The 11,830-nt window shown below is 46.6% G+C and overlaps 1 protein-coding gene across 2 annotated transcripts; it reads left to right on the top strand.

Annotated features, from left to right (window-relative positions):
* Nucleotides 1-1,182: 1,182 nt before the first annotated feature.
* LOC135399644 (uncharacterized) lies at nt 1,183-8,436 on the top strand. Of its 2 annotated transcripts, none has more exons than XM_064631373.1 (6): nt 1,183-1,357; nt 3,120-3,238; nt 4,513-4,814; nt 5,926-6,072; nt 8,113-8,212; nt 8,314-8,436. In XM_064631373.1, exons 1-6 carry the CDS (start codon nt 1,355-1,357, stop codon nt 8,384-8,386), a joined length of 744 nt encoding a protein of 247 aa, XP_064487443.1. In that variant the 5' UTR covers nt 1,183-1,354; the 3' UTR covers nt 8,387-8,436. The 2 variants fall into 2 exon arrangements, with proteins under 2 accessions (XP_064487443.1, XP_064487442.1); XM_064631372.1 differs by having other exon boundaries at nt 1,185-1,357; nt 8,110-8,212.
* Nucleotides 8,437-11,830: the final 3,394 nt, after the last annotated feature.

Here is an 11,830-nt window from a genome sequence, read left to right on the forward strand (position 1 = left end):
CGGCCGGTGTTTAGGAATCACTTCCACCACACGTCCTAATTTTATGATCTGGTGTGACGAGATGCGTTATGAGAATAATACTAAAGAAGGGTCCAGTCGACTCATATGCTCACTAAACGTATGGGTTAACGTGGCGGCTCCTGTTCCATTCCTGTGTGTCAAAATTGCTTGTTCCATGGCCAAGTACAGCTGACTAACGGCCTGCCCTAAAAGCACCCCTAAACATTTTGGACGCCGTGTAGAACTTCGGTCCTCAGTCTGAGGCAACTCATTATTATATTGCACCACGTTACCGCCGCTCTTAATACACTCTTAGAAATGATGGTGGGTGGTGGTGGTTATGGTGAAAGGTCCCGCCGTCCTCGGTTTCACAGAGGTGGGGGCAACGTCGCGAGTGACGCTCTGGGGAATGTGCGTCCTGGGCCGACTTCTAAAAGAACTGTGCCGACATATGTCTGAAAGTTTTGTGAACTTCACCACATAGCACGCTCTTAGCGAACCCTATCATCCCCAATGGCATCGTTTTCTGCCCTGATTTGTGAAAACACGAGGCGTACGCCTTTTTTGTATGTCGGCACAGTTCCCTTAGAAGTCGGCCCAGGACGCACATTCCCCAGGGCGTCAGTCGTGACGTTGCCCACATATGTGACGCCGACATCACCATCACCACCACCACACTGTATCACTTATGCAGTGCAAAAAAAAAAATGAAGAAGAAAAAGAAGTGAATGATGAAGTAAAGCGTAGCAGTTCCGCAAAAGGCATAGTCCCCGCGCTTCCCACAAATCGGGAGTGATGAAGGTATCATTCTACGCAATGGTTGGCCTTCACCATGCTATGTGGTGAAGTTCTGTTTTTCATAGTGTTTTAACATACCTCCAAGCTCTACGTTGTGCCTATCAAACTAACGAGAAATGGCATTGCTACAAAACCGCCCATAAGTAACATCGTGTACTTTTCTACCTATCTTTACTGCGGGAAATTTGGGAGGTATTTTTATTTATTTTTTTTCGGGAAGGGGGCCATTGGGGCCGTGTAAGGGAGGTGCTTGGAAAGGCAGTGGTGCTTGAGGTGCTTGAAGCAATTCCCTTCATATCGAATACTCTTGTTTTCTCGTGCTCGTATATGACGTAAATGCCGCACAAGCCGGCAGTGAATCGCCGTGGTATAATATAGGACTCGCATAGCCGTCGACGGATTCAGGTTGCCCGTCTCGTGTTCTTCCTGAATCAACGCTACTGGATGCGGGAACCAACTTCTGTACGAGAAGTGTATCTACGAGGGGACAGTCCACAAGCTCCCAAGCTCTGGACACAGGACCTGGACTGCATCGGGGCAGAAGTTCGTTTACAACATGGTACGAATATTTGATTTGTTTCGATGTGTACGTGTGGGTGGTGTGGTGGGGTACGTGTGGGTGGTGGTAAAACTAAAGCCAACAACACTACCAATGCAGCGATATCGCTGCGTCCACACGGAGAAAAAAACGGCACGATGGCATGTCGAGGCTGAAGTATCGTGAGAGTACCCAAGCTTTTCGACTGGGGACAGGTACCAGCAGTGGCGGAATGTATGTGTTGATGAATGTCGTGCATATGTGTCCTCAAGAGCTCAGGATTCACAGGCATTTTCTGCGGGATTTCTTTGTTGTTGTTTTTTTTTTTGTGTGTGTGTGTGTCAGAAAAAAGGTCCGCCACAAATATCATACAAATTTTCCTACAGGAACCCTGAAATACATATTGGGAATCGCTAGCAGATACATTTCTTTTCGTGCGCCTTTTGCCGCTATCGATTTTTAGTGTAAATGTTACATAAGGTTGTACCGTTTTAATCTCAAATTCTGGCTTTGCGTTTGGACTGCGTACTGAATATACTGTACTGTAATGTTGACATATTTTCATGGTTGGTTGGTTGATGAAGTTTTATCACCAGACGGCCTGCCTTCCTTCATGCATTCTTGTTTTTATTTATTTTTGTTTTGTTTTTTTTGTTCACAAGACAAGATGAATATACAGGGTGTTTGCTCTAATGTGTCAGGAAATTATATTTAAAGCGAGCGATAAAAGAAAAGCAAGTGATGCTTTTCTGCTACTTGAGTAAGAAACAGTTACTGCTTCGCTAGTAGCACAGTCTGTTTCTTAGTCAAGTAGCTGAAAGTAGCGCTCGTTTCTCTTTTATCGCTCGCTTTAAATAAAATTTCTGGACACATTAAAGCAAACACCCTTTATAAACATTATGACGACGCAACAGCACAGGACGTTTTAAATAATCGTACCGTATTCCGTCACGTGTTTTCAGTTACCCTTCAGGCTACTTCAATGGGCAACAACCTACAGAGGCCATTAGAAAAATACAGTAATCATTTTCGGCGCAAGGCGTGTTCTTCACTTTAACTATTAAATAAAATATGTTCCTGATGGAATCCAAGCCAATACAATATGAACTGTAAATGTGTGTTTTGACACGGGTGTTGCATCCATCTCATTTGCGTTTCCCAAGCACTATTACGTCGGCAGATGATTACATTCCTTGGCATTGAGGGAAGACAACGACGAACAAGAAGCAACAGCACGTGTCTCATCCTACTTTACTGTTCAACACTATTACGTCCTTCGTGGTCTGCGTGAGCCACTTTGAAAGAGAACGCCGTCTGGGGCCACTTAGGCGGCTATGACGACAGTGAGCCCCCAAACGAGTGTTGCACGCACAGTGTTGCACGACCTCAGCACTATATTTCTACTGAAAACGAGAACAAGGGCATCCACACAACGGCGGCCTTAGAATCTCCAAATAAACTATAGCATCCTGTAGAGAGTCGTATAGATTCCATCATACATCTTATAGTATGACATATAACACGTACGAATAATATCAAATGGAACAGGAGATGGCTTCGACGTGTTTCTTTCTTTTTTGACCAAACTTTTGAATTTGAAACAAACGAGCTGCACAAGCTCCGAGGGCCTCACATCAGCTACGTGGGGCACCTGTGAAGCCTTCGTGTATCTCCTGATACTTATACTTCGCTGCACACATATTTATTTCACAACACTCACGGGAAACACAATACTCAGTTACGTGATACTGATTCCCTTCTTTTTTTTTTTTCCTTTCTTCAGTGCTCCTTCTATAGAGCCAGTATACTGGCAGCTGTCATGGTCGTGTCGGCCGCACCTGATGTGATGTCTGCAGTGGTTCACACTTCCAAAGACTACGACACACTATATCCCGGATCCAGGTATGGCCTATGCTGAACAGCTTGGCGTGACGACAGTAACGTCCATGGCCTACTGAAATGTACAGAGAGAGAGAAAAAAGAGAATGATAAAATGAGAAACCGTTCGAGTTGAGCTTCGAGTTTCTGCGAGAAGGCATTCTGCTTTAAATATGGAATCTAGAGGGTCCCGCATTAGAAGTGCAGAACCCATTCGCACATCAGCGAAGCGTTCCCGGAACAGCCTGGATTTTCCACTTCGGTGTTGAAAATAACGCAGCGAACGGGTGCTTCTCTCGGGAGCGATGCTTCTCTCACGGTGGATCGGTCTTCAAGTCCTTAGGGCTACCGCGCCTGCGATACTCGGTATAGTTATGAAGTTCCCGTTGTTCGAGGATCACAACATGAAGATAGTGAACGACGACGTGAGGGACACCAATGCAAGCCCTATGTCACGTGCTTCATTTAAGACACCGGGCTAGATTTTGAACTTTTCGCTATCCCGTAACGCTTGCTAAACGCTCGTGTTCCCCGGTTGACGGCCAATGCGCGTGACGGAATGAGCGCGCAAATTTTGAAAAACAGCTATAACGATCGCTATGTGCACATCAAGATTGAGCCCCAGTGCGTGAGACACGATGATGGTTACCGAGACACCCAAGCCTCGTGGCGACACGGGCAATGACGACTAAGACTACTTTAATGCGAACGTAATGGCATGTGTAACATACGATATAACGTAATAATTTTATAACTTTGATAACTTTCGATTTTACACTAACGTAAGCACGAGATCCCACACAACAGCAACCGTCACAAGGGTATGCGACCAAGACGAAGGCGATCCGTGGCTGTTTTGAGATCTCAAGAACAGTAGCCAGCATGTTCTGCCTCAAATTGCTGCTTTGACTACTTCGCAGCAAAATCCAGAAGCTACTGGCAGTGACGCCAAGCACTGAAAGCCCTGATCATGAAATGCACTTATAAGTAATTACAAGAAAGTATCCTCCAGTGGACAGCACCGCAAGGGGTACTACCCCGACGACCGTTTTACCAGCCGCGCGTTCAGAGACACGGCCCACCCGGGAACAGACCGCGTTATCAAGGGGCCTTTCTCCAAATTATGAAGGATCGCCTCCACCTTGCCTCGCTCCACTGACTATAAATCTAACTGAAATATTTCGCGCAGTGACTTTCAGCACCATTAATAATCATGACGCACCATTTGTTTGACTTTGACTCCTGTTTGGACTGTCCTTTCATGGTAACGAACCCCGCACTCGTCTCTCGTTCCACAGCTCGGAGGAAAATGAAGGCTGGCTGCGGCAGGGCGAAGTGGCAGTCTTCCGTTGCGCCGTCGCCAGCCACGGACCTATGAACATCACATGGTCGCACAACGGAACACAGCTCGTTGCGGACAACGTGTCAGTAACTGCAACGACTACTCATCGGTCTGCACTCTATAATGGCAGAGAGGCGGTTGTAACAGAAGGTGTGCTCACAGTTGCCTCTCTGAGGCTGTCTGACAGCGGAAGATACACGTGTATGTTCCGCGACGTCCACGGCGATCTCTCGGAGAGCACAGTCCTCCGGGTACTACGTAAGCAGTTTCTCAGGTCCCGAGTGTTTCGTCCAGAATGTGCTATGTACGCGTTTCCGAAAAAGTCATCCTTATTACTATAGAGGGTTCTAGCATAGGGTGCATGATAATAGAGGACCCAAACCCAAGCGCTATAATCAGAGGCCTCCTCAACAAGTGGCAGGATTAGGACGATCGCTCCCCCCCACCTCCACGCAAGCGCTTTAATCAGAGGCCTAAGACAACCTCAACAAGGGGTAGGATTAGGACGATCGCTCCCCCCCCCCCCCCCGACCCCCACCCAGATCCACTCTCTAAACACACACAAGGTAATGCGATTGCGCTACACTTCGACGCTCTACGGGAAAATTCTAACAAAAGAAAGTGAAGCGGTGTCGTTTGTGTTACGCAAAAACTACCCAACAGTCCACACATTTGTTAAACACGCCAATCCTGATCATGAAACATAAAGTCGCTCTTTGTTATATTTTAAGCTCAACAGTGAAAATGTTTTTCGGTTCTCGCCTCCTTATACCCAACCTTATGAACTCCGGATGGCCCAACAGTCCGGTGTCTGGGAAAGTCTGGGAAAGGCGTCCAAGACGGCAGCTCTTTTCGCACCCTCTGCGGCACGATTAGAGGCCCCTCAGACGTGGCTTATGAAATAGGGATCTCGTAACGTACGTGCGCCTGCCTTCCTCGCAAGCAGCACCGCTATAGCTAAGGCCTGCAAAAGAAAAGCTGACCCAGAAATGAAAATAGTCACCTTTTTGAAAGAGTCTTGCCTCGTTATCCGTAGAAATGATCGATGTCTTAACACAAAACCCGTTCAGATTTCTGTTGTCGGTGTTTTCGGGCGTTTGCAGACGACATGCTCACGTAGATCCTTGTCGTCCACGAGAACGAAGCGAGCTTGCTTTGAGGCACTTCCCACTTTTTGCAAATATAGCTCACGCACGCAAAACCAAAAGCGGCCCTGTTTTGGACACGAACGAAGCGTCAGTTTCAAAACGGTTGAGTTCTGGACATGTGCGTTGATGATGACGCTATTTGACTGGTGTCTCAAGCAGTTGAGTCATCTGTTCTAAAGCTCTCAATTATTAAACTTATTATATAACGACTCGTTTTGCAGCATTCCCGAAAAACGCAGGCACTGGTTGTTCGACAGACGAGGACTGCCCGGGAGAAAATATCAAGTGCAGCCACGAAACAAGGCTGTGTGAATGTCAGCCGCATTTAAAACGTAGCACGGATGGCGGACGTGTAGTCTGCAGCTCGGGTAAGTTTTATTCGCTGTCATCAACTAAAAGGCGTACATGTCATCCTAGTATCGGTATTTTATCAAACCAGCCCGCGTGGCGGTTCGGTGGTTAGCGTGCTGGTCATGACACGTCGAGACCGGGACATACCCGGGTTCCTGTTTGGAGTCCTGTTTTTGGTTTTCCTGGGTTGCCTTAGAAGTTGGCCCAGAACGCATATTCCTGTAGTGTGTTTATCGTCACGTTACCCACCTCTGTGAGGCTGACAAAGGCGAACCCTTTCACCACAACCGATACCTTATGACCATGAACGCGATGTCCACAGAAGGTGTGCTGCGGTTGTGTCTACTGTTCTTTCTACTGGTGCGCACGTCCTCATCGGTCGCGTGTCTTTTCATTTTCCTCTAGTTCAGTGGTTCCCAAACTAAGAGAAACGAAGAAACACACGGTGGGTGGTGATGAAGAGGTGGTGAAGGAAGGGTGTCACTTAAAAGGTTAGCTGTAGGTGGTGGAGGTGAAAGGACTCGCTGTTGTCGGCCTCACAGAGGTGGGCAACGTCACCACTCAAGGAACAGACAACGTATCCATCACATCAACAAAGAAACAAGCAACCAAAGAAAAAAAAGAAAACAACGAACTAGACAGCGAGCATGATGATGATGATCCAGAGTATAGATCCAGATCTTCGTCTTTGGTAGAGCCAAAGTTAGACATTTGACCATGCTGTGAATGTACGTGAATATGATTTAGGTGAATCAACTTATTGACAGATTAAGCCTGCGAAATGCTGCTGCACAGATGACAAGGAAAGGGACCCCTGTTGAAAAAACCAGTATACTGGACAGACAGGAAACCAGTAACCAGTGTCATATCGGATTATTAACCCAGTCTGAACACTGGTCTTACTGGATAGTCCAGTGTTACTGGCCTTACTGGACAGTTCAGTGTGGGCATTGGTCTCACTGGAATGTACAGTGTGGACACCGGTTTTACTAGAGAGTCCAGTGTGGTCACTTGGGTGAGGGCCCATCGGCTTTTGCAGAAAAGCGTGCCTTTTTTGCGAGTCTTTACATTCAAGGCAGAAGTAACCGAACAAGAGATAAACTGATGTTCTGAGGCTGGGAACAACATAAAAGGGACAGATACAAACAAAGCCTCAAATTGCCTAAGAAATCAACGATGAAAGATGAAAGTCACTGAAAAGGTTAGCCAGCTATAGGGATCGAACCCACATCTACAGGCGTGTTAGCTTAGCTCAATTGGTAGAGCCCTGGACCGGCAATCCAGAAGATGTGGGTTCGATCCCTACAGCTGGCTAACCTTTTCAGTGACTTTCATCTTTCATCGTAGAAGTAACCGATCTTTTTTCAACGTAAGCACCAATCCCGACAATTCTCGCGTGCAATAAAGCGGACATGCAGAACCACCTATGAGTAAAGGTTCAAGCGCATGGAGCACCGTGTCTCCGAGACAGGCGGCGTCGAATAAAATACGTCGCGTCCTGCCCCTCCTTGCCCAACATAGCAGTGGTTTAAGGTTACCCATGTAGGGGGGAAGAGGCAAGTTACATTCTTGGCAGCAACGTGCCTGTCTAGCTTTCTGAATGCGTGATAAATCGCTCCACGAGAAATTTGTATGATGCCGCCTGGTAAAGAAATTTGTCATCTATACGATAGTTTTTAGCGGGGACTGCTTGCAAGTAGCACTCATGTCCGCACATTTATTGATGTGCCGACCATGTCTAAAGCTATAATAGAGTTGAGTTTCGGTCAGATTACAGTAGTTGCATGTCGTTCTCAGACTTGATTTCGCAATAAACGACACAGTTAACAGCACATAATCTTGTAGTTGACGAGAAGGAATTTATACGGAATGTTGACAAAAATACGATATTTGAATCAACATTTCAATCGATCGTAATCAATATTCTATTTCAGGTATCGTACTCATCACTTTTGAAAGTTTCGATATTGCTTTATGTCTTTGTGTCGCCCCGTTATTAAATGTCACCAACCAGCCCACACTGTTATTCAGTTTCAACCTCATTTCACTTCCAGCAGGTATAGGCGTCCGCGGGTGGTTCTTGTGGCTCGGCACAGCAGCAGCGGTTCTTCTAATCATTCTTAGCCTGAAGACGATACTGTCGTGCTTCGTGAAGAGGTAAGATCCGCATCGAGAAAATCCTTCACGCAAGTATCATGTGAAAAAAAAAAGAGAGAGAGAGAGAAGACATTATTTGGTGTTTCTGTTCTTTTCATCAGATCACCGAAACATACCCTGCTTCCAGTCACAGAAGAATCACAGGACATCAAGACAGATGAGGGCGAGACATGACATGGGCGCCTCCTGTATTATGTTTCCAGCATTAACAACCGGAATTTTTAGCTAGTCTTGTGTGCGTCTTTCTCAAAAGACAAAATAACAGCGGCAAGCGCGTATAAATGAGATATGGCGCAGACTAACTGGTGCATGATGATGAAGGAACGAATAACCGAGAGACGGGACACGAAGACAAGCACAAGAGTTCTCAGACTGAGAACTCTTGTGCTTGTCTTCGTGTCCCGTGTCTCTCGGTTATTCGTTCCTTCATCAAGCGCGTATATGCTGGCTAGGAAAAAAAAAAAAACAGACAGAAAGGGGGAGACACCGGTTGACTGGGTATCTGCAGCCATTTTTCGCGGAAGGTCTCTCCATAAGCATGTGGTCAATTTCACCTCAGTACGTCTCAGCAAATGATGATGATGATGATGGTATAAAAAAGAGGCAAAGGAGGACTTGAATCGCAACAAAGCCGTGTTGGTTACCCCAACACACACAGAGACACACACAAACACAGGGGATGATGCATGCCCACAAAGGAGAAAACACGGAAGAACATTGTAGGCGATAAAAGGTAGCAACCGGCAGGACTAAGTCACATTGCAGCCGGTCATCTTATCGCACGAAGTGTCTACTACATGTCTGTTATGTCCAGTCAAACTAGCTTATATAGGACCATGCAATCTAACAACGGATGGTGGTCGTGGCGGTGACGAAAACTGGCTTGCCGTTGTTGGCCTCACATACGTGAGCTGTGTCACGACTATACCTATTCGCGCATCTTCATACGTGATACCAGTGTGTGTAGGTGAATACTGATGACGTCTGCTCGCTTTTGGTCTATCTACCAGAGCGAACCCAAGACGCGTTGCACAATGGTTGCCCGAGTTCGTTACTCACCCACTTTGCGCCGTCTTTTGTGAAGGAAATGGGCTTTACTTTGACGTGATTCTGATGGAGTGCTCGGTGTGCAGTTGCACCGGCGGCCTTGTTTCCGCCAATGGCACAGCGTCCCGGGTTCCGTTGACCAGGAGCGGCGAAGGTCCGTCACGGCAGGTGGGGCAGGAGCGCAAGAGGAGTTCCCAAGTGCCTTCGTTGTGCCGTTTATGACCTAATCTAACCTAACCTAACCTAACCTAACCTAACGCAACATAGCGGAACCATTGATGTACGTATTAGAAGCGACTCGTTTAACAGAACGCGGACGGAACGCGAACTGAGGAGCGGACATGCAGTGGCATGTGCGGATAATCTATGGCCGACCCTTTCATGGCGATCCCCCACGCTCGTTCCATACTGAAACGCCGTATGTTATGTAATGTATGTATCGTACATACGTGTATCGAGTTTCAGTTCCCTGTCCCTGAGTACAGTCTGTTCTTGTTGTAAATAAAGACATTTCTAACCCAGACCCCAACTGAGTTTGCAACACACTCCTGGTGCCGAAACCGGGAATATTCTCTGGACTTCAACGAGCAACCTTGCAGTTATGGTATGAACAAAGAAGAAGCGCTCGTCCAGAAGACGTTAAGTGTCCAAGCTCATCCTCGAAGCACCATCGCCATCACTAACGAGTCACCGAATCCAATGTTACTTGAGAATCTTCTCGGTTACGTGTAAATAACGAAGGACTCAGCCATCTTTATAACGTGTTGAGGCAGTACACTCTGAGAAAAAAAAGAAAAGAAAGAGCTGATAGTAGGCGTAAGCGTAAAAAAACTAGCAAGTCTACGCGTCGTGGGCTTCCACTTAGCGCTTTTGGCGGATAGCAAAAGGTAAAAAATGCGGCCATTTTGTGATGGCGATTTTAGAAGTGAGGCATTGGCTCTTATTTTATGCGTGTAGTATTTATACTTATATTTCTCCTTATGACGACAGTGTACCACTAGTTATACCTGATAGTATATGTCAACACAGAATGTGCATTGACGTAACAAACCACATTTTGTAAGGTAAGAGACTGCTATGTAAGGGAATTTGTACTAGCTTAATCTTCAGAACAAATTCCATGAAAAAGAGCCTCGAGAATTGAAAGACGCGTACAGAAAGGGACACTCGAGGTGCTTCTCTTGCAAAACGGTTAAGGCCAGTTCCCACATATAGCGCTTTGCTACATGGCACTAGAAAATTGCGCTATATTTTCCTCCTCGCATTGCTACAAACCGCTATAAAACCGCTCTTGTCGAAGTAGAGCCTCGGTCAACTTTTCTAGTGCTATATTGAGCGGTGAGTCTGCGTTAACCAATCATGAGATTCTTTCAGCCGTGACGTCGCGGAAGCTGGGGTTTGTTTTGCTTCCGATCACTCGAAGCAGCAAGGCGGGAAGACGACGACGATGACGACGACGCGAAAATGGCCACGAGTTTCATCTGCCAATGCATGGGTGTTGGTTATAGGTCTGGTATCGCGATCACAGCATCCAAAATGTCATCCCCCTTGATGCTGCGGATACCCGACGCAGACAGTAAGTAATCACGGTAGCACCGGTGCATCACGTCGCAAAAAGATATCCCGTGACCCCAGCAGGATAGCGCTATGTGCTCGGTTGTATGTGAGAACGGCAAAGGGAAAAACAGCGCTAGGTTTCGAGCGCTATTTTCTAGCCCTATAGAGGGAAGCGCTATATGTGGGAACTCGCCTTTACACGTCACATTGCGCGCTTCACGCGCACAGACAGACAACAGACAGATGCTGAATGGAGTAGAAAGCGTCAATGTAGTCACGGTATAGGGTCGAGCACCACAGGATTTTCGCCCTCATATGGCCAGAGTTATTCGCGGGAACTTAAATTCGCGATTTTGGAGGAATGAGCGAAAAACGCAAAAAAATAATTTCGTGAGAAAAAAAGAAAGAAAACACACTTCACACACTTCTACAGTATATATACGAGTATGAACAAGAAACAGCAAAAGTCTCAAGACTGACCCCTGTGGCATGCCCCAGATGTAGTACCCAGTCTTTGCAGGATTACTTAAGTTCATTATATTTCACAAACTGGGATTCGATCACACAGGGAGTCCCGGAGCCAAGCCATGATCTTGGTATTAGGTGTCAGCTTTCTATAGGGTGCGTACACGGCCACATGCCTTCAAGACATGCAAAAACAAAACGTCAACATGAGACAATTGATGTTCTGAGGCTGGAACACATGGAAAGGATAAATACATACAAAGCCTCCAATCCAGCCCGTTCGAGCCCTACAGCTGGCTAACCTTTTCAGTGACTTCCACCTTTTATCACAAAACGTCAATTTGTAAGTTATTATCTAAAGCTAATGCCAAGCCGTGGATGAAATCAGACAGGGCCGTGACAGCGGAGTAACCCCCCCCCCCCCCACTCCATATCGATGCTGCAAAGGAGCTAGCAATCCATTTTCTTTCAGGAATGATGCTACTTATCATGATGTTACTTGGTTGGATGTTACCTTCCCGAACCACACTCTCCGAGTCTCTTCGTCAG

The sequence above is a fragment of the Ornithodoros turicata genome, chromosome 7, assembly GCF_037126465.1.
Source record: "Ornithodoros turicata isolate Travis chromosome 7, ASM3712646v1, whole genome shotgun sequence".
Taxonomy (NCBI): domain Eukaryota; kingdom Metazoa; phylum Arthropoda; class Arachnida; order Ixodida; family Argasidae; genus Ornithodoros; species Ornithodoros turicata.

Coding starts and splice junctions, on each gene's coding strand:
- LOC135399644 (XM_064631372.1), top strand. Junction 3,239..4,512: donor ACACTATATCCCGGATCCAG/GTATGGCCTATG, acceptor CTCGTTCCACAG/CTCGGAGGAAAATGAAGGCT. Junction 8,213..8,313: donor CTGTCGTGCTTCGTGAAGAG/GTAAGATCCGCA, acceptor TCTTTTCATCAG/ATCACCGAAACATACCCTGC.